This window comes from Sminthopsis crassicaudata, chromosome 3 (genome assembly GCF_048593235.1).
Source record: "Sminthopsis crassicaudata isolate SCR6 chromosome 3, ASM4859323v1, whole genome shotgun sequence".
Lineage (NCBI taxonomy): Eukaryota > Metazoa > Chordata > Mammalia > Dasyuromorphia > Dasyuridae > Sminthopsis > Sminthopsis crassicaudata.
The window spans coordinates 36,985,397-37,008,902 of NC_133619.1; the positions used below are offsets into that span (position 1 = coordinate 36,985,397).

Below are 23,506 nucleotides of genomic sequence, written 5' to 3' on the forward strand. Positions count from 1 at the left end.
TCTCACTAGACCCACCCTTGACACCTGTTTGCCCTTGTATGCCAGGGTTAATTTCATACTACACGTGGAAGACATGAGTGGAGATAGAGTACATCTCTATATTTAGGGTTTAGTATTTTGGTTTTGTTTATCTAAAAGTTCAGTGTTGCTCTAAAATTTAAAGCCAAGTATTTTTCATACTGTAACTTAATAGGTTAAATAGTGAGAAGCAGTGGGCCATACATAGTTGGATAAAGGACTAGTCTAGAAAGGTCTGGATTTGCATTCTGTCTTAGACACATACTAAATGGGTGACTGGACAAGTCCTTTAGGGTTCTAAGGCTCTTTCTAAGGATATAGGTTATGTGTAGATTAATTGCTGATCTGAACTGGTGGAAGGTATTTCTTCATTGGGAATTCCCCACACGGATGAAATCACAGAGCCATCCAGAACAATATGGTTCAGTGAAAAGAGTGCTGGCTATAGAAGAAAAGGCCCTGGGTTCAAATCTCATTGCACGTGCTCCTGGTATAACTATTAAGTCACAGAATTTGAAACTTAGAAGGGACCTCATGTTTATTTAGTTAAACTCACAAGGAGAAAGAATCATGGATCTTCTCTGAACCTCAATTTTCCCATCTTTAAAATGAAAAAAATAAAATAAAATAAAGGGTTGGACTAGACGACTTCAGAGGTCCATTTGAGGGCTATATCTGATTCTATGCTCTCCCTCCTCCCCGACTTGGAGAAAAAAAGTGAATGAACAAATAGCGGTGGTCTGGAAAATTGATATGTTTGTGTTAACCCCTGCAATAACAACTGATTTGAGAACTTTGAAAACTGGATTCATATTTTCAAGATACCAAATCTAAAAGATAAGACATTTGGTGATGGTGGGGAGGCCATGAGCATGTGGGATCCTGGGCAGGTCACTTAACTTTATGTTCCTTAGGTTCTGTTAAATATTAGTGGTGAGTCAGGGGAAGACTAATCTCTAAGGTGTCTTATAGTTTTGAATATTTAAGCCTATAAGCTACAACTGGTTAATATGCATGCTGAATTAAAGTTTCTCACATGGCACTAGGAGTGCATGAAGACTTTGGGGAAATCCCTAAATGAATGGCACTTCTCCTTTTGCAGATGTTTCCATCGATATGCCAGACCTCCTTGACATCAATCATCTCAGAGCCACAGGGTTACAGCCCGGAGAGGAAGAGCTTCCAGACATCGCCCCCCCAATAGTCATTCCCGATGACCCCAAAGGTACTTCCCATGACAAGGAACATGTTCTCTTCCCCTCCTCTTTCCTTCAACCAGATGGTTCCAGCTCTCTGATTCTTTGCTATAGGACAGGATCATGATTTGCACATACAGGGAATATATAAGATGGGTAAGGGAAGGGAAGATACAGATGTGATGAGTGGATGAGATGAGTTGGTAGTAATTGGTTGGCCAAAAATAAAATCGTCTTTTAGTTGGATGTGGTGGAGTAGGTCTATAACACTTGCTATGGGAGGAGGAGGATTACTTGAGCTTGAGATGTTTGAGCTACAGTTAGGTTAAACCAATCAGATGTTGTCACTAAGATCCACATTATTATGTTTGGGATAGTGTGTGTGTAACTGGGATGGTGAATGGCTGCTACACTGACATAGAGGCTATAGTCTCAAAATCAGGCAACAAACAGAAAGGTCTTCGTTTGTCTTGGTTACCTTCATTTACAAAGTGCATAAGCTCTTTGAGAATAGAGGATTTGCCGTTATCTTTGTTTTTTCCCCTTCCCTTCTTCTTAATATAGTCCTGGAGCTTTAGGGTCCAAGGCGTGTATTGTTCATGGAAATATAAAGCAGATGATACCATTCTGAGATAGGGGGACTTGATAAAATACCTAACAATTTTTTTTCACTAAATAAGCATATCCTTTTCCCCTTCCCACTTCCTTGCCTGCTGTTAGGAAAAAACAAAAGAAAAGCAAAACTTTTATAACAAATATACACAATTAAGCAGAATTATTTCCTGTTTTCTAGCATCAAAAATGTGTTTCCTTCTGCATTTTCAGTACACCACCTCTGTCGGGAAGAGATGCAATAGTCTTCATCACTGGTCCTTGGGAATAGTGGTTGCTTGGCCTATTGATCAAAATCCTTCAATCTTTCCAAATTGTCTTTACATTGTTTTTATCATTTCATAAATTATTTTTCTGCTTTTTTTTTACATCCTCTTGCATTGGTTCTACAATTCTTCCAAGTTTGTCTGAATCATCCCTGTCATCATTTCTTGTAATACAATAGTATTGTATTACATTCATATGCCAGAATTTGCTCAGTTGATGGAGGCTTCTTAGTTTTCAGTTCCTTGACATCACAAAAAATTAGTATAAATATTTATATATGTTTAGGTAGTTTTCCTTTTATAAAAAAATCTCTTTTTGGTATCATCCAAGTATCAATGGGTCAAAGGACATACATAGTTTAATAATTTTTTGGTTTCTGTTCCAAATGGCTTTCTAGAATGAATGGACTGTTCCACAGTTCCACCAATCATGTACCAGTATGTATGTTTCTCTGTAAACAGTACAACATTGGTTATTTTTTTCTTTCTTCCCCACCCCCAATATGATAGAGATGAGGTAGACCTTAGAATTACTTTAATTTTACATTTTTCTTATTGTTAGTAATATGGAACATGACTGTTAGATTTCTTAAAAATCACACATCAATATTGTCATGTAATTGTATATCTGTGACTTTCTTAAAAATCATCAACAGCTAAATGAGAGATACATTGTTATTCATGAGTGGGTAAAAATGTTGAGGTTGGGAAGAGGGGCTCCAAAAGTTTGGGGTCCCAGGCTGGTGTTGTGAGGTATCTCAAAAGAATTTGCAGGCTTGAACCCATCTCTTAGTCAAGGGGTGAAGTGGGCTTGAATTTTAAGGGAATTCACCAGAAAACAGAAGCAGGGAGACATATTTATCCAGCTTTTTAGCATCAATATGCTAATTCTATGGCTCATAGGTAGGAAGGAATTTGGTTCTCATTGACCAGATTGTCAGTCAGACTATTGTCTCAGGAGTTTGCTCTGTGGGAGTTATCTGACTAAGAAGTGATCAGAATCAGACAGATTGGGTGTGGGAGTTTCCTAAGGCAGAAAATCTAGAATCACTGATTTATTGCCAGAACAGAAACCTCCCTAAAATCAGGGGAACACAAAATCATATTATGTCAGTAATACCTTGAAAATAAGAATCCTAGATTTTTTTTTTAAAGACGACATTCTTTATGCAGTAAAAAATTATTTATATAGTTCTTCCAATGTTATTGACTTTCAGACTCTCTTTTCATCTCCTAACAATTCCAAGTGTGAAATGCAAAAAGAAAGCAGTTTAGATTTACAAATAAACACAAACTTAAGATAAAGAATTCTACAACTTCATATGCATGTATATACACATATATAAATACATATGTATGCACATATGTGAAGAACATGCACAGATACATAAAATTTGTTATTGTTCAGTCATTTTCAGTTATGTCTGGCTCTTTGTGGGGTTTTCTTCACAAAGATAGAAGAATGGTTTGCCCTTTTCTTTTTTTTTTTTACATTTTAAATCTCATTTTACAGAAGAGGAAACTGAGCTGAATAGGGCAAAGTGATTTGCCCAAGCTCACACAGCTAGTAAGTGTTTGAGGCCAGATTTGAATTCTGGAAGATGAGTTTTCCTGACTCCAAGACTGCTTTATCTACTTTGTTACCTATTCAGGATCCTTCATAGGCTATTTCTGCTGACAATCATATTTCAATTTGTAGTATTATAATCTAGATCAAAAGCCATCTCTCCCTCCCCATTCCTTCATTTTAAGGATGGGAAAGATGAGATCCAAAGGGGGGTGGATACAAGATTATAGGAGCATAGATCAAAAACTGGAAAAGAACTCAGAAGCTGTCTGATCTAACATTACAGAGAAGAAAACTGAGGTCCACATAGGGACCTTAAGATCATATAGGTATGAGATGGTGGGGTTAGGATGTAAACTTTAAATCTAACACACTTAGAATATCTTGATTTTTTAAAAGTTAAATTGTTTGGTTTAAGTTAAACAGGGCAGCATCCAATTGGTTCTGATTGTATGGCAACCACAGTCATCACAGGAATTAGAGAAGGGAGAAATCAATACAGGTTTTGGAGATATATAAGGTAGTTTAGCTATTCATGTCCCTGCTGACTGTCTCTCTGGTGATTACAGAAGAGACCTTGGTTCATAATTATGCAGCATACTTAGAAACACTTTAAAAAGAGAATTCCTGAGTTCATTAGCCTATTCCTCTGAATACTATATTTGATCTGGTCTAAGTGCCCTAAACCAATTACTCTCACTCATTACCATAATGCCTTTATGTATTACCATGAGGATTTTATTGTTGTTGTTTGTATAGAATTGTGGAGAGCTGTGTGGAAGCTGAAGGGCCTGAGCATTTTAATAAGGAATGTTTTGATATTGACTTTTTTTTCCTTCTCTCTATGGCATGATGGTATGATTCGGTCTCATTTTCTCCTCCTCTCCCTCTTAAATTTCAGATCGATTGATGAACCATTATATGGAACGTAAGTATCTCATTTTTTTCTCTCCATAGTGCTTAGATATTTTGGCTTTTGAGACTTATTTCCCTGAATTAGTTGTTAATGGAATATCTTGGTACTCATGCATACTTTTCTCCTTTGGGGAATTTTGCATTAATGACTCACTGGTATGTTGGGTGAGCTGCTAATGGCCAATCAGTGGTGTTAGAGTAGAATGTAAGTACCTTGAGAGGAAGATTGTTTCATATTTTGTCTTTATATCCCCAGGACCTGGCACAGGGAAGGTACTTACGGATGTTTGTTGAATTGAATTGAACATTTAACAGAGCTTTTAATAATATAAAACTACTCTAGTTTCACATGACACAAGATCTTGTCTCTATTGTCTCATCAATATGGTTACTCACCCTGGGACATGCTGGAGCCAGTTCTTACTGGCTCATGAGGACCAATTTCCAATCAGCAAATGCTATAAAACCCAGCCTTGATTTATTGTTTTGTTGATTGGCTAGAGTATACTTAAGAAAGTGTTGGGAAAAAATGCAGATTTAATTTAAAAGGGCAACCCAGGAACATATTTTTCAGAGCTGACCTTTGAACATTTACCAGTACACCCTTCCTTATTCCTTCTGGTGGTATAGATTGCAATTTGTCCATGTTAGCTTATAAGCATTTATTAAAGGGCACTGCTAAACCCTGAAAATACAAAGAAAGAGCAAAAATAGTCCCGCTTCCAAGAAATTTACATTTAATGCTCATCCTGTGAACTCATCTACGAATTCTCCACATGGGACCAATTGACCATTTCCTGTATAATGAAAACAATTCTTAAAAATCCACAAGCATTCTCTAAACACTGTATATATAGACCATTTTGCAGGGGAAGATACAGAGTTTAGATGATATACAGACCTACCTTCATGGAGTCTGAAGGTTAATACTGGAATAGACAGTCAAGTAATTGATAGAATATTTGCTTTTCTGTACAAGGGCAGCAGACTTTTTTTGGGCTAAATCTAATTACTGTTTAATAAGGTGTATCTCCCAGTTATAAGATCCTTTCTTTTTTGAGGAAAAAGTCCATGTTCCATAGGTCTAGGAAAGAGAGTTTCTGTTGAGTTAGTCTTTTTAGTACAACAAAAATTCTGGATCTCTCTCTCCCCCAACTTGTTATAATTTATTTCCACATTTCTCCTCCTTGGCCATTTTGATTGCTATACGTTTATGGCTTTCTCTGTCCCTGGTATGGCACCTGAAAAATTGAGGAAGTCATATTGCTTGCCTACTTATGTGAAATGTTGTATTATTTCTAGATGAAAGGTTTCTACCAATTCGAAATCCTCTTCTTCCCTCAACCTTCAGGAGCAGGCCAATTTCTTCTAAAAGCCTGAACATAAATAGGTTAAACAGACCTGGGGCTCCTGGCCACGGACGCCCTCATGTCTTCTTTGAGCTCAATTCACTAGCAAGGAGCAACTTCAATTCTGGGCTTTCTTGCCTGATTCATTAAGGACTGGGATAGGAATAGCTCAGTGCTTGCGAGTTTATTGGGGTAGAGTTTTCCCTCATGAGAAACTAAAACTCATGCAGGTCTATACTTTCTCTGCAACTTCCAAGCTTAGAGTTTTCTCAAGATTGAGTGCCTGGGATTACACAGCCAGTAGATATCAGAGGTTGCAGTTGAACCCCAAACTTTCCGACTTTGAGACTCTCTCCACAAAGCCACGCCACTTCTAGTTTTGCCTGATTCATTAATATTTTGAAATATATTTTAATATTTCTTAATCTATTTCACTTTTTTTTGTTCTCTTCCTTGTATGAGCTAATGCTCTTGGGTATTCTAAAAAAGAAATACTTTAATTAGTCAAAGCATTTATGGTTAATTAGGAAGAGGAGCTGTTATTCACACTGTATTAAGGATTGTTTTTTCCTCCCCCTCCAAAGCCACCCTGTGGCGTATAATTGTATGAACTATTTTCATTGCTGATTTAAAAGGCTCCGTGTTTACCACTGCTGTCAGTTGAACATATGAACTACATAAGAAATTGGTCACCCAGGACCAAATTGTTGCCTTATTTATTTCAGCTCCTTTCTTCTCTTTAAGATAAAAAAAACTTCATTTTTAAACAGACACTACCAGGAGCCCATTTTATAGACCAAGGAGCAAAGGCTTTTAATGTTTCCATGTTTGGAAGCAGTTTTTATTTTATTTTTTTGCTCAAGAGAAGGTTTTGAACTGGATGGAATGAAAGTCTTGGCATCATTAAGACAATCTGTTTGAGTCTGACCTCACATAATTATGAGCTGTGTGTGGGACCCTGGTCATATCACGTCACATCTCTGAGTCTTCTATTACAAGTGTACAAGGAGAGCACCTGTTTTATAGGGTTGTTGTAAGGGATCTAAGGAGTTCACAATATGAACTCCTTAAGGTTAGGGATTATTTCCTTTTTTTGGTATTTGTATTCCTATTGCCTTGTAGGATGCCTGGAATGTAGTAGGTGCCTAATAAATTTCTGGTGATAGATCAGTGTAAAATGCTCTCGAATATGAGCAATTTTTGTTGTGATTCAAAGAATTTCCACAATTCCCCTTTTCACATCCCTGGTCTAGATGAGACCTAAACAGTTAAAGTGGACAGATTTTAAGAATTATCTTCTGGTGGTATGTGGTGAGGGAGTAGAACATGAAGAAGAAGAGATGCAAAGGGGGAGTGACAAATGGGAACAGTTCACTCTTCAGGCTGGAATATCGTGTTTTATTTTGCAGCACCAGACATCGATGAGTCTTCTGTGATGCAGCTGGCAGAGATGGGCTTCCCTCTGGAGGCATGTCGGAAAGCTGTGTACTATACTGGAAACATGGGACCTGAGGTGGCTTTCAACTGGATCATTGGCCATATGGAAGAGCCTGGTAGGTAATTTTAAAATCGTGAATAATAACATTGAGTCCATTATTGTGATGTCTATTGCAAATGTAGTCATTTTCTCAAAGTGAGAGTGACTTTCCAGTAACTGATACCACTTCCTTTCCCTATATTCTTTTAGAGTTTATCCAAAAATACCATTATGGTTTGAAATAGATGAACTTAACTTAGGTAGTCCAAAAGAACTATGTTCTGTTCTTTACCTTTGATTCCTAATGTACCACCAAGGAAAAGACTTGAGTATGCTCTTCTTCCATAGATTTTGCTGAACCATTATCCCTGCCTGGTTTTGGAGGAAGTGTTACTTTGGGGGCCACTGCTTTTGGTGCTATTGGATTGGATAACCAGCCTCCAGAAGAAATTGTAGCCATCATCACCTCCATGGGTTTCCAGAGGACTCAGGCTGTTCAGGCACTAAAGGCCACGGTGAGTAGATGCTTTCCTTTAGGGTGACTTGTTACTCCTTTACCAGCATTTGAAATTTAAAGAAATCTAAGAATAATATTCAATAATTCCAAGTTTCCTATAAGAATTCCTTTCCTATATTTATGTATTCTTCAATTTAGGGAATTCCAGAGGGAAATCTATACTCATGAGCCTAATAATAGTATTATAAATGTGGAGAATGAAACCTGAGAGGTGGAAGGAATCCAAATCTTCTCCACATCAGTAAGCATTTATTAGGTATCTACTATATGCAAAAGACTGTATTTGACACTGAGGATTCAGAGACAAAAATAAAAACCTCTGTCCTCAAGAAGCTTCCATTTGCCTTTCTCTTGTGTGATTATGGAAAAAGTAATTGCTCATTTCTGAGATTTGTTGGGAATCACACAATTTAAATAAATACTGCATTTGGAATATCTCATATTTTAGAATTATTTCCCACCAAATAAATACTTATTGATTTTTTGGTTATTAAGAGAATAGAATAAAGATCCTCTTTTCAATGGTCTTCCAATAGCTGCATTTGAAGAACTTATGTCAGAGGAATTTTATCCACCTCACTTAAGGTTTTGGCTTTATTCCTTATGATGACTGGGTGTGAAGATCTACCTAAGGAATAGGATTTACTTTCAGGTTCCCAGCAATTTCACAGTTCTATTTTCAAGCGTTTTAAGAGAAGTTCCATGAAAGAAGACACTGACTGGCTTAAATGCATAGGAAAACCTTGAGTGGGCCTGTGAGATTCCAAGTCAGAACCAAGAACAATAGGGTAGAATGTTGCAAAGAGACATATTTAATCTTGTGACCAAAAAGTTTCTAACAATTGGGAACTGTCCAGCAGTAGTATGGGCCACCTCAGGGTTAGAGTTCCTCTTATGTGGAGGCAGGATGATCACTTGTTGGGTTTGTTAGAGTGCAGATTCTTTTTTGAGTATGGGTTTGACCATGTAACTGCAGAGGTCCTCTTTATCATCATCGTTCCATGATACTTAGTGACTTTTTATTGCACGTATAGTCTATCTCTAAACCGTGATACTATGATCCCATGATCATAATTTGTCCAATTGGTTGCCCAGCTTTGCTTCCAAGTTGAAGGTGGATTTTAGCTGGTTCACAGGAAGGCAATTGAAGTTAATTATTTCCTTCCTTTTCAGTAATGGTAGGACGAAGAGGAGAAGGAGGACTGGGAGGAGTTATAGTAGTAGTAGTTGTTATTGTAGTGATAATATTAGTTTTAATAGTGATAGTACTAGTTGTTATAGTGATGGTAGCACTAGTAGTTATGGTAGTAATTATTGCAGTAGTTGTCCTACTAATTGTAATAGTAGTACTAGTTGTTGTAATAATTACTAGTTGTAATAATTATAGTAATAATTGCAATAATAGTTGTTATAGTAATATTAGTACTAATTGTGTTGTTGTAGTACTAACTAGTAGTTAGTACTAGTACTAGTAGTTATAGTAATAGTGGTAGTATTAATTGTAATAGTTCTTAATAGTATTTGTTGTTGTAGTAATCCCAGTTGTGTTGTAGCAATAGTAGTTGTACTTCTAGTAGTAGGGGTGGCGGTGGTATTGGTATTGTGGTAGTACTACTACTAGTAGTAATTATTATTGTAGTAGTTGTAGCAGCAGCAGTAGTAGTAATAGTAGTTGTAGTGGTAGTGGTAGTTATAGTAATAATAATTAATTGCAGTAGTAGTAATGATAACAAAAACAATAGCAATGTATATTTATGTAACACTTTAAGATTTTTGAGGTTCTTTGTTCATAACAGTCCTATGGGGGATAGGGCAGTCAACTATTATCTTTATTGTTATTCCATTATTACCTATTATTATTATTATTATCTTAGGAAACTGAGGAGGTATACTGATTTGTTTATAATGACATGGTCATGTCTTTGAAGAACTATTGAAAGCAAGTTTTTAACCTAGGTTCCCTGATTCAGAGGCTGATTTAATTTGGGCTTTTTCTTTTGACATGACTTTCTCCTTCACACTGACAATACCTTCCCTGATATACCCCACCTATAGAATTAGGTAGTTTAATGAATTTAGAGTCAAGAAGATTTCAGTCCAAATTTAGTCTCTGGCATATATCTGTGTAATTTTGGGAACTTCACTTCACTTCCTATTTGGTTCAGCTTCTTCAGCTCTAAAATAGAAATATTAATAACACTTACCTTCTAGGGTTGTTTTGAGAACCAAATAAGATAATATTTGAAAAATACTTAGTATAGTGTATGACACTTAATAGGTGCTATAGAAATGCTAGCTATTGCTATAGTTACTATTATTCCTGGATTTAAATCCCTGCTCAGAAACTTGATAGCTGTGAGATCTTGGGCAACTTCCCCAACTGCTGTCTGCCTCAGTTTCCTCTACTATAAAAGTGGAAAAACAATGCCAGCTGCTTCCCAAGGTTGTGGGGAGGATAATAGGAGAGAATATTTCTAAAGCACTTAGCACAGTCCATGAATATCTACATAGTAGGTACTTAGTACATAGTTGTTTTCTTCCTACCTTTTCTTCCTCCTTCCAGTTGCTCCCTTTACATCGAAGAACAAATATAAACTCATTTGTTTTGCATTTAGAGCAATTTAGTCTGGAATCAAAACTATCTTTTTAGGCTTATGACACATCATTTAGCATCATGCACTCTATATTCTTGTTAAACAGACCTTGCTGTGTCTTGCCATATCTGTGCCTTTTCACCAACTGTCTCCCATGCTTGAAATTCTCACCCTCTTGGCCTGTCTTTTAAGATTCCTTCAAAACTCAGCTAAAGTGTCCCTTCTTCATGAAGCTTTCCTGATCTTTCCCAGGTCCTTGTGACCTCTCCTCTCTCCTGTCTACCCTGATCAATCACCTTGTATTTATTTTGTATATATCCAGAGATGTCCATGTTGTTACTCCTGATAGAATGGAAACTCCCTGAGGGCAAGGACTGTTTAATTTTTGTCTTTATAAGCCCATTCCTGCCACATAATAACTATTTAATAAATGCTGATTACTTTCTTGGTACCCTGATTATGGAATTCTCCTGGGTGGTGATAGATGGATAGTATGGGAGATTGAAAGAAGGTGAAGTCATCACTTCAATAAGAAGCATTCTGCTCAGTTACCCAAGGATGAATGATGAATGATGAATGATGGAGGAAGAGATACTTAAAATACATAGATGGGGCTTACCATCTGTTTCAAGGGAGTTCAAGGGACCTTTAAGGTCCATCGCATGTGACTGTTGGTCTGATTTTACAAAGGGATGTATTTAGGTTAATGCTGTTGTTTTATAAGGTATTCATCACTCTGTTGTCAGTATATAGTGCTGAATCAAGAATGATGTGGTCATTGCAAAGCTGCCATGTTGCTAGGACTCATTTAGCCCAGAATCGAATAATAGCTTTTCCTCAGGAGACTCTTAGAGTACCTCTTGAACATTCATTCATTCTGTCCATGGAATCCAAGTTATTGCTTGAAAGCTCTTAATGCTGAGGAGTCCAACCCTTTCACCCTCTATTGGTCATCTTCTCTTTAAAACTCATGCCTGAAGGTTCAAAGGAGTGGCAGACATTACAGCAATATTTCTCTATCTTTCTATAGAACAACAACTTGGAGCGGGCCCTGGATTGGATCTTCAATCACCCTGAACTGGAAGAGGATAATGAATTCATTGCCCACATGATGGAGATGGAGAACAATGCAAATGCTAACATTATTTCAGAGTCCAAGCCAGATGGTCCCAGAGTGAAAGATGGATCAGGAAGTAAGTTGTCTCCTCAAACATGTCAAAAACTGGAAGAGAAGAACTAGCATATTGGATGACAGGGGTCAAGACCCACCCCTCAATCCAGATGGGCTAATAAGGTGACATTGAAAAAGGGTAAATGTAAAGTTTTACAGTTGTGTTCAAGAAATCAACTTCCTGAGTATGAGATTGGAGAGCTGTGGTTAGACAGCCATTTTTATATAGAAGATCTGAGGGATTTAGTAGATTGCAAGCTTAACAGGAGGCAGTTGTATGAAAAAGTAATCAGAAAAGCTCATATAATCCTGGACACCAGGAAAGCCATTCCTAAAGAGGAAAGGTCTCAGGAAATGATCTATCCTTCTTTTCTTCCCTCTTTCCTTTCCTTTCCCTTCCTTCCTTCCTTCCTTCCTTCCTTCCTTCCTTCCTTCCTTCCTTCCTTCCTTCCTTCCTTCCTTCCCTCCTTCCCTCCCTCCCTCCCTCCCTCCCTCCCTCCTTCCTTCCTTCCTTCCTTCCTTCCTTCCTGCTTTCCTTCCTTCCTTCCTTCCTTCCTTCCTTCCTTCCTTCCTTCCTTCCTTCCTTCCTTCCTTCCTTCCTTCCTTCCTTCCTTCCTTCCTTCCTTCCTTCCTTCCTTCCTTCCTTCCTTCCTTCCTGCCTTCCTGCCTTCCTTTCTGCCTTCTTTCTTTCCCTTTTATCTCCCTCCCTTATTTCTTCTTTTCTTCCTTTTTAATCTTCCCCTCCTTTTCCCCTCCTTTCTTCCTCACTGCTTCCCCTTAAGTTAGGGTGGAGCACGAAACTGCCTTCAAATAACTTAGAAGCTGTCACGCAGAAGAAGCATTAGGCTTGTTTTGTTTGTCTCCAGAAGGTAAAATCAAGAGCAAATGAGTGATGTTACAAAGAAGCAAATTGAGTCTTGTCAGGAAGAGCTTTGTAACTTCAGCTCCTCCCTGTTGGAATGTGGTTGCCCCCCCAAAGACCTTCCTTACTGTACTGACTTTGGGACTGTAGAGTTCACTTACCTTCTCCATGCTCTAAACAAGTTTTAAAAAGCATAATGCATTGGCTTATATTTCTTGTTTTGACATGTAGATAATATATATCTTTATATCTGTAGAAACAAAATAATCATATGAATAATATAAATGGAAATTAATGGAATCCAAAGTAGTTACATACAGTTTGGGAGGGGCAACTCTAGCAATTGGGGAATGGAGAATCAGAAAAGACGGCGTAAAAAGTGATATTTGAGCTGTGACCTGAAAGAAATGAGGGATTCTTTGAGACTGAGTTGAGAAGGAAATGCATTCTAAAGGAAAATGTGGAGGTGGAAGATGGAATGTCATTTGTGAAAAATAAAATGGCCATTTGGATGGATCATAGATTGTAGGAAGGGAAATGATGCATAAGAAGAATGGAAAGATAGTCAAAAGTCAAATAGGAATTTAACTTTTATCCTAGAGGCAATAGATAGCCACCAGGAATTATGAGGGAGGGAATTGACATGATCATATCTCTTTGTCCACTGTATGGAGGATGGATTGGAATGAGCAGAGACTTGAAGGTGAAAGATCAATTAGAAGGCCATCAAAAGACGTACATAGAAGATAACGAGAACCTAAATTTAAGTGGTAACCATGTGAGTAGAGAGAAGTTTATGCGAGAGAGATATTGTGGATGAAGAAATGACAAGGTTTTGTAAGTGTATAGATGTGAGAAGGGGAAGGAGGCAATGAAGATAGTGTTTAGGCTATAAACCTCAGGGTATTGGAAGGATAATAATACTTGGGATTGTAGCAATCTTATTTGAGCCAACATGAATTTTTGACGATGAACTAGAAGCAGCCAGGAAATTTGTCTTGAAAAAGATTTTCATTGATATGTTTTAAGTTGTCTAAAGTTACCTTTCAATGTCCCCCTCTCCCATTCCTAGAGAACTCTTCTGTATAACAAAGAAGAAATCTCTATATTCATATCAGATATGCCGTTTTTTCCTAATTTTCACAATTATGATTCGATAGTTTTAGATAAGCCTGGGGCATACTCCTATTGAATTCTATATTCACTTTAAGGCTTTTGTGTTACTCATTGCAAATCACTGGTCCTCCTGTCTTGCTGAAAACCTTAATGGTCAAAGGCTTTCCTAATCCATTTTGCTGGATTTATTTCATACAATATGGCCCATCAGCCCACTGCTTAATCAATTTTTCTCTAATGGATTTCCCCTTTAGAGATTGGGCCTTCTTCAACAGGGATTTAAACTCTGCAAACCACAAGATGGAGCTGGAGTAAAGCAGACAGAAGATTGGAGGCAGGTAGAATACTCTTATAAGTGTACCCAGTAAACTGCTAACGTGTTTTATTTCTTTTGAGAATGCCAGATGGCACCAAAAAGTCTCCTTCGGGTTTTTAATTGTAGACTTAGGGTTAACTCCCACCTTCTGCAAGAGATTGTACCTAGTTTTTCCCACTGCCAATACATTCCCTCTAAGATCACTTTCCATTTGCACTATATATATCTTGAATGTACATACTTACTTCCGTGTTGTCTTTGTATGCTCTTTGATGTAAGGGACTACATCCCCTGTGCTTAGCATAATGCCTGACATATAGTAAGCAATTAATAAATGTTTATTGATGGAGGCAATTATAGCTATACCCTCTTTTTATGACTTGCTAGACTCATAGCTGGCTGTAGCTGGAAAGTTGTGTGATGCAAAAAAAAGTAGATTTAAGTTCAGAAGGATATGGGTTTTGGATCTGGTGATATCACTTCTTAGCTGAGAGTTCCAGGCAAGGTACTAATCTCAGCTTTACATATCTATAAGATAGAATAATAATACTTGCTTTGTTCATAGTTGTTTTAAAAACTAAGTAAAATAATTTACACAAAGGGCTGAAATGTTGTAGGTACTCTACTGTATGCCTCATATGCCCTACTGAATTGAGAGTTGAGCATTTCAAAGAGCTTCATTAATCTTTGAGTCCTGATGGTCTTTGTGCTGTAAGGCATTCTGGAGCAAATCTCATGAAAATGAACACTGTGAGACATCCACAGCCCATTGCAGAGCATTTATTAATTGCTTAGTGTGTGCCAAGCACTATGCTGAAGGAATATGGTACGAAAAGAAAGACAGTTTTTGCCCTTGAGCTCATTCTAATAGGAAGATAATACGGGAATCAGTGGTCAGATAAAAGAATTTTGATCCAGAGCATTATAGGAATGCCAGGGAGAGTGTAGTCATTGGGGGATTAGATCAATGTATTCTTTCTAGGAGCAGTGGCAGAGGTTATTCATTCTCCCTTCCTCCCTCTTTCCCTCTCTCTCTCTGAAACTCTGTCTCTCTTTCTCTCTGTGTCTCTGTCTCTTTCTCTCTCTTCCCATCTGTCTCTGTCTTTCTGTCTCTGTCTGTCTCTGTCTTTCTGTCTCTATCTGTGTCTGTGTCTCTGTCTCTCTCCCCATTGAAACTCTGTCTCTGTCTGTCTATCTGTCTCTATGTGTGTAAGAGAATACAACTGGTGAGGTTTGCCGGGGAGTAGGGAATAAACAAAGCATAGCTTGGTGTGGCCTGAAATACTGAGCTGGTGGAAATAATGCTCAGTGAGAATAATGGGAGCATTCCAGGAAGACAGAAAGAAAACCCCAAGGTTACAAACTTTGGAGACAGATAGATTGTGATCTATTGTGATGAGAAAGCCCTTTTGGTACCATGGCCAGTATTCAGAGTGGGACTAAGTCACTCTCTGCTGAGCAGAAATGTAGGGGGTTAGTTATGGTGGTAGGAGGGACATGATACAATTACTGGGTAACGTTTAATCTGAGGAAGAGGTTTAATTAGGCTAGCCCATTTTGATGCCTTTCATCACCCTGAATTTATTTTCAAGAGCAAGACCTGGGCTTTGGGTTGTGGGATGGATATTATTGAGTTTTTCCCTAAAAAGAAGATTCTTTGATATGTGTGTACCTTTGTGTCTCTTCATCAATAAAATGTTTAGAAGGGAAATAGTTAAGTGAGAGATTGTGTATCTATGTGTCATTCTCTCTGGTATATAGGGTCTTATGACTGGCATTTGATAATGTCCCTGCATGGGGTGGGGGGATGATGTGGAAAGATCAGTATAGATAAATAATTATCTCAAGACTGTGCTTGAGAATCTAAGAACAGCACTTTTATTGTCATACTGTAGAATCTACCCCCTCTTGTTGCCACAGTGATAATGAAATAAATGCCCATAAAATGAACAGATCCTGACTGGAACTAGCAGCTATATTTAAATGAGTCCTGACCACTGGCCATGGTGCTGAAGCATCTCTGATCCCCAAAGCGTTAATAGATTTCTCACAGAAGTGACCTCAAATGCCATACGCATTCAATTTTGAATCACATATTTTTATCCTGCCTAGAATAAAGATATCTAATATTTATGTAAATTTATTAGGCAGAGAATCTAATAATTCACATAAAATTTTATTAAATTTTACTTATTTAAGAGATTCCTAAGAGAGAGACAGCACAGACTAGGACAGGAGGGAATTTGGGGCTTGGAGGACACAGCTAGAGGCCAGGAGCTGAGCAGGTCTCAGGAGGTGATCTATACAAAGTGAGGGGAGACATTTTGCAGCTCAGAGTCAGGGGGATAGGGTTCAGTGTGTTACAGCGTATCAGAGAGAAGAATTATTGGGCAACATAATCCTTGTACTGCCAATTGTGAGTGTCATATTTATTAATCTGGTTTTAATTGTGTAATTGGCAGAGCTATGAAAGGTAAGTCAATAAAATTGCTGTAAGTCAAGGATTGCCTGAATTCCAAACAGTAGAAGACAGAGCACCTCATCAATCACTTCTAGTTTCATCAGGATCTTGCATTTTCTTTATATAGATGGTGTCTGAGTTAACTGTGATTTTTTCTCATGGGGAGGGTAATTGTGATTTTTTTTTGCTGGGGTGGGTGGGAGGACAAGAAGAGGCTGAAGGACAATAGCTGCTTTTTAGCAGTACAAAAATTTGAGATGATCTCAACTAGGACTCAGCTTTATTATTTATTCTTTATGGAATATGAGTGATGAATACTCCAAAAAGAATAAGAATTCAGATATTTTAATTATTAGTAGGTTTTTTTTTTGTGTGTGAGGCATTTGGAGTTAAATGACTTGGCCAGGATCACACATCTAGGAAGTGTTAAGTGTTTGAGTCCAGATTTGAACTCAGCTTCTCCTAACTCCAAGACCAGTGTTCTATCCACTGCACCATGTTAGTTGTTCCATTAGGTACTTTAATCAGAAAGGATCTCATGGACATCAAGGAAAGATGGCATTTATTTTGTGAACTTCTTCTTTGGAGGAAATTCTCAATATTAAATCAAAAAAGTACTGTCAGGTGGACTATCTGTAGGATTATAGGAAAGGTCTTCTTGTGAGGACCCCTTTCTGTGACGACATTTATTATGGTGGGATTTTGCATGGGCCCCCTGAGCAAATGCCTGCTGCTTTTGACTAGAGAACACCTTTTGTTTTTAGAGATGATGGTTTTCTGTTTCTTGATGGAGAGTAGGGGGAAAGGTAGTAGAGAAAGGTCCTGTAGGAGAGTCCCATTCATTGACGTTTTGTATTCATTTTAGTGGCAGTTCTTTAATTTGCATAAGTCATAAGAACAGGGGGGAAGGGTAGAAAGTGAGACATTAAAGTCTGTTTTCTCAGGGCTTCTGCCTTTGCAAAATGTGTTTCTCTGTTGCGCTTAATGCAGTTTTTTTTTAAAGAAGGCACTGATTACTAATGCAGTTAAAATGTGATTATGTTTTGATTAGTTAGAACCCTTCTACATTCTTCCAGCTACATCTGTGCACTGGTTGTAGACCTGCTTGACTTTTCAGTAAAGGAGGGGAATGGAGAATTACTTTACATAATGTAGGAGTCTGCTTTCTACAGGTACCAGAGATGCATCTTTCAGGAAGGCTGGCAATGGAGTAAGTAAGAGGTGGGAGGGGAGGAGGTGAGTTCTGTAATGGGGCCAGATCCTGATTCCTATTTTCAGAAAGAGGGAGGATTGAAAAACCTGACCATTCTATCTTTATACTACTAGCCTAATTCATCTGTCCTTTCATGAGGAAGAAGGGCAGGGGCAGCTAGGTGGTATAGTGAATAGAGCACCAGCCTTGAATTCAGGAGGAACCAAATTCAAATCTGGTCTCAGACACTTAATATTTCCTAGCTGTGTGACCCTGGGCAAGTCACTTAACCCCAGCCTCAGGGGAAAAAAAAAGGAAGAAGGGCATTTAAAATCCAAAAGTGGAGATAGATTTTTCAGTGTTTTGAGTCAGTTTTACAAGGTTTATTCTATGAATTTATGATTTTTTTAGTGCTTAGAGGAAGAAAAAGATGTTGTGATTGCTTTGTGATCTCTCATTGGGGATAGTCACTTCAGTGGTACAGATTACAATCTATCCATGTCTCTCATCCTATTCATTTCTTCTCTAGAATCTTCCACAAATCACCTACAAGTGGTCCACCACGCATGCTGTGACCTTTTCTCCAAATGTTTTTTTCACTGTATAGATATAAATAGTGCTTGCAGGCTATCCATAAATTAACTCTTAATTTTTCTATATATATTTTTTTCTGGTTGTATGTTTGATCACATCCTTGTCCTGGGTAATTGCTCATGTAATATGCTGCATCCTACTCAGTACACTCCCTTCCTTTCCTTTTGGATGACTAATAGCTTTAATTCCTCAGAAATTGTACTATTCTGTGACTTATAGAATAGCATTGTTGGAAAATGTAGTCTACTATTATTACATATAATTTATTATGTAACATTTACTATACAATATTACTATTATTTTAATACACAAACCAAATTATCAGTACCTTTTACTTTTATATTATTTATATTTCCCAATGTATTCTTTTTCCAAGTCTCAGAGACTTATCTTTTAAAACCAACCAATGCATCACCTAACCCAAATGTTGTGAATTCATTAGATTGTGAACTCGATGAGGGTAGGAGTTGTCCTTTGCCTTTCTTTGTATTCCCCAATTCTGCTTATAGGGCCAATCACTGCTTATTGATCAACTGACTATTCCATATCCACAGTACCTCATCTCATCAAAGAAGGAAGGGAGGTTCTTTTTCATCTCTCTCTTTTAGGAACAAACTTGTTAATTATAATTCTGTTGCACTGATTTTTATTTCTGATGTTGGTTTTTCTATTTACATTGACATATATATATACATGCATGTGTATATATATGTATACATACATACATACATATATATATATATATATATTAACTGCTTTTACTTCATTTTGCATCATCTTTTTGGCAGATCTTGTTAAATTTTGAAAACATTTAGAGTGTATGGAGAGCTGGTCTTGGAGTCAGAAAGACCTGGATTGACATTCAGTCTCTGAAATATCCAAATCACTTCATCCCAGGCAACTTTTTAAAGCTATAAGTTACAGAAAAATGGTAGATCTACATAAGCATAGGAGGAATCACTTGGAGTTCCCTATACCAGTGGAATCATAGGGCCCCAAACTCACACTGAGGTATGACTGTTTGATAGCTTCTTAGGTGCCTCTGATGTATTCCACTTTTTAAAAGAAGGATCCTTGTTAATCCAAATGAATCTCTCTTTGGAGGAATTTTAGGAAGTAAAATACTAAGTAAAGTGGAAAAATATCTCAATGTGAAGGAAGATGCTTTTGAACAAGGGCCAACACATAACAGCAGAACTGTTCTTCCTGACAGTCTGTTCCACCACTCCTTTTTTGATGGCTTCCTCCACTTCTAAGTCCAAATCTTCTCTAAAATTCTAAGTTTTTTCCATCAGAGTTTATAACGTGTGTGTGTGTGTGTGTGTGTGTGTGTGTGTGTGTGAGAGAGAGAGAGAGAGAGAGAGAGAGAGAGAAAGAGAGAGAGAGAAAGAGAGAGAGACAGAGAGAGAGAAAGAGAGAGAGAGAGACAGAGAGAGACAGAGAGAAAGAGAGAGAGAGAGAGAGAGAGAGAGAGAGAGAGAGAGAGAGAGAGAGAGAGAGAGAGAGAGAGAGAGAGGCAGGCAAACACACACCAAGAGAGACAGAGAGAAGAAAGACAGAGACAGGGTGATACCATGGGCCAGTAGAATTCGCATGGCCATTTGTAAGTAGGATTGTAAGCCAGGAATTTAGAAACTGAGACTGTCTTATTTTGTTTATGTGCCAACTATAGGGTATTCCAAAATTCCCAGTGTAGTTTTTTAAGCTTTAATAGTTATTTATAAAACTAAGACTATTTCTAGTGTTATTTTCAAGTTTTAATAGCTTAAAATGACACTAAGGTTTTTGGGACTTCACATTCAAGTGGGAAAGATTAACACATTAGAGATATCTCTTCTAAGTGAGGAATAGCCCTGTCAGAAGAAATCAGTCATGGTTTATGCTCTTGGCTTTTTTTTTTAATCTGGAACTGTGATTTTATTGGTGTAGTGAATTCCTAGTGTGAAAACTCCCTTTACTAGTGCAGATCAGTAACTGATCTGCGTCTTATGGTCTTAGCGAATTGTGAGAAACACTCAGAAAAAAGCTGACTTGCCCAGGATCACATATTGTGTCAGGTGGGACTTGGAACAGGTCTTCTTGATTCTCAGTCCTTCTTTCTATCCACTATGTCTTGCATCTCTGGCTTTAAATATACAACATTGGAGAGAAATAATAAATTTGGAAAGAAAAACCTAGATATGAGGGATGAAGAACAGGGTACTCTCAGCCATGTATGGTCTGAATATATGTGGTGACCTGGCTTCCTTGATTTATTTGTTTTGATTTTTTCTTTGGCTACAAAGGTACCTTAAGATCTCTGGTGCCTGTGGAAGTCTTGGAAACCAGCAGAGCTTCAGTCTCCTTATTGGGGCTGTCTTCTAGCAGGGGGTCTTGAATAATGCATTTGACGGTTGCTGGTATTGATAAACATTGTTAATTTTAATTATATGACTTAGATTTACGCCAAGGAAACATTTTCCTTTTAATTAGTTTGCTTTTATGGTTGTCTGAGCGTGCCTGAAGTTTTGAACCAAAAAAGGGGAGAAAATGCATCTCAGGCTCACTCTGTCATGCTTTTTATGCTCAGTGTTCAGTCTTTTGAGGTTTGACTGGCCTTGGGCCTTATCTGCCTGGCAGCTTAGGTGAAATTTGGCTGATCTAAGCAGCCACAGTTCAGGTGCTTTGCTCCAGGAAATGTCAACTCTTCATCATGTGCTGTTTGACAGCTCAAATGCACGCTTCTGAAAGCAGTCTTTTTTGGTTACCCTAGCTGTTGATGACTCCTCATCCATAATTACCTTGTGTCTCTTTTGTCTGAATCTTGGGCATAACTACCATATGTAAGGCACTACATTAGGCATTTTGGGGGATTTAGAAATACAGTCTAAGATTAAATGGAATCTAGTCAATAGCTACACATGTACATGTTATTTACCTTATTAGAGCTTAAGTTCCATTTCACTTTTTTCCATCAAAGCTATCCATTTCTTTTACTTTTCCCTTTAATTTCTCTTTCTTTCTATCTTTATTTCCCTGACCCTCTCTGTCTTTGTCTCTGTCTCTGTCTCCATCTCTCTCTCCTTTACTTCCCCTTTAGAGACAGCTTATTGTAATGTATATGTGTATATGTATATACATATTTGCCTATGCAGATATGAGTTTTAATTTGAGCTATATCTTGCTGATTTATGCTACATATATTTCAGTTCTGGCACTGTTGAATTCAGAATCATTCAGGTTGATTTTTTTGGGGAGGGTTGCTTTATGGGCATGAGATGTCACAAGTCTGTGGCTCCTTAAGGATTGAGGTATCATTACCCTAATTTAAGAAAGGAAACTGAGGCTGTTAGAGATGAAATGGCTTATACATTGTCATACAGCTGGAAAGTGCCCAAGGAGGTTTTGAAAGCAGATTTCCTAATTCCAACTCCAAAGCTCTTTCTAATGCACTACACAGCCTCTTATAAGAGAATTATATTGGGGGACAGTTTTGAGTGTCTGTAGAAGCCTGAGTGATCTTTTAAATATTCCATAGTTTGTTGAAAGATGTATTTAGAGATGATTTCTGGGGATGATGCTCCTTCAATCATTTTTGTCTCCCTATTTTTTTTCATAGGGTATGAGCTATTTGGGTTCATCAGCCACATGGGACCGTCCACCATGAGCGGCCATTATGTTTGTCATATCAAAAAGGAAGGCAGGTGAGTCCATCTTGGAAAAGAAAAAAGGGCTTACCTGTCAAGCAATTGCTCCTGATTCAGCCAAATAACATTCATTATTGGGTTGTTTAGAGAAGATGGATTTTTAGCAGCTTTTCTCCTCCAGAGTTTTTTTTCCTGATGCTTAGTAATGATGAGGATAATAATGATGATGATGATATTTTTCAAAATATTCTATATATATTCTCTCAATTATCTGAGGTAGCTTTTATTTTCTATTTTATAGATGAAGAAACTGAGACAGACATTGGTTAAATGAGATACCTAGGATCACACAGTTGTTAAGAGTCTGAGGCAGGATTTGAAATCAGGTCTTTCCAATTTAATCTGGATATTAAAATGGGTCTAGAATCTTGAAGACTTTTCTTATAGAGCATCAGGTCTTGTGGGTTCTCCCTAACTGGTCAGGTTTCCAGGAAGACCACCCCTAGAATTCAAGGACCAGCATGGCTAAGTTTTAAGATGCTTATCATCAGGTTGGCACTAGGATGGCACATTTTTTTGGTCACTTCTGCTCTACAAAACCAGATTCTAAGAGCTAGAAGGATTGTGATTACTAATTAAGAGGGAATCACATATAAAAATGATCCTACTCGGCCTTGCTTTTGTATACTTACATTCCCTCTGTGCTATATCAAATGGCCTTGGAGATTTGGGGCTGGTCTTGGAATGGGGCTGCCCTTTGCAAAGACAAGGCTGCCCCCATTTGCAAAGTGCTATGAGGTTTGCCTCTGACATGTACTTGCTGTGTGATTTTCATCCTATAATATGAAACATTGGATTAGTTGCTTGATGAGGTCCTTCTAAAACTTGAAGTCAGTGATTATTATACTAGGTTCAAATCTTGACTCTGGTACTTAGCCTAATTTCCCTAGACTTCAGGTTCTTCCTCTATGGAAGCTTCTGAAATTTCTTCCAGTTTTAAGTCTGTGTTCATTTCCCCCATTACTTTGTATTATATAAACATCAGTAATTATTATTATGTGAATAATAATTCTAGGAGGAAAATAATTTCTGATTTAAATCAACGTAAATCCATCCACGGCCTCTATTGTTTTCTTGCAGATGGGTGATCTACAATGACCATAAAGTGTGTGCCTCAGAAAGGCCCCCCAAAGACCTGGGCTACATGTACTTTTACCACAGGATATCAAGCTAGGCCTCTGATATACTCCTTCCCCAGAAGATGCCATATGCCTTCATAATTTGCCAAAAAAAAATGTAAAAAAAAATAAAAAAAGAAGAAGAGGAAGAAAGACAAAGGAAAAAAAAAGTTGGGACTGCCAAACACCCAGGAAACCGTGCGGTATTTATAGTTTAATTAAAGAGCCCAATGGCTTTTTAATGCCTTCTGGAGTAGTAGTGGGCAAATTTCTCTTCTGTCATCCTAGACGACTGATTGTTTTCTTTTGGTAAACGTCCAAGGAAATGATATTCAGAAGCTTCTGGATTGCCAATTGGGCGAGTCGCCCGAAAGCCAAAAATATGAAAGGGCTTTGCAGTGAATTCTGAGCTCTCATAGGGCTTTGAGGGCCCAAAATGACCATTAGGGATCTTCACTGAAGCCAATTCATGTTTCTCA

General features: G+C 37.8%; 1 protein-coding gene across 2 annotated transcripts in view; it reads left to right on the plus strand.

Moving 5' to 3' along the window:
- Window positions 1-23,214, plus strand: part of USP13 (ubiquitin specific peptidase 13) — a 125,708-nt gene extending 102,494 nt beyond the window's left edge. For both annotated transcript variants that reach the window (XM_074298259.1, XM_074298258.1), the window contains 7 exons: window positions 1,121-1,243; window positions 4,561-4,587; window positions 7,333-7,476; window positions 7,749-7,915; window positions 11,542-11,704; window positions 21,822-21,906; window positions 22,990-23,214. In XM_074298259.1, the coding sequence (XP_074154360.1) occupies window positions 1,121-1,243; window positions 4,561-4,587; window positions 7,333-7,476; window positions 7,749-7,915; window positions 11,542-11,704; window positions 21,822-21,906; window positions 22,990-23,083 (803 nt within the window). In that variant the 3' untranslated portion in view covers window positions 23,084-23,214. The remainder of the gene's footprint in view (window positions 1-1,120; window positions 1,244-4,560; window positions 4,588-7,332; window positions 7,477-7,748; window positions 7,916-11,541; window positions 11,705-21,821; window positions 21,907-22,989) is intronic.
- The last annotated feature ends 292 nt before the right edge of the window (window positions 23,215-23,506 follow it).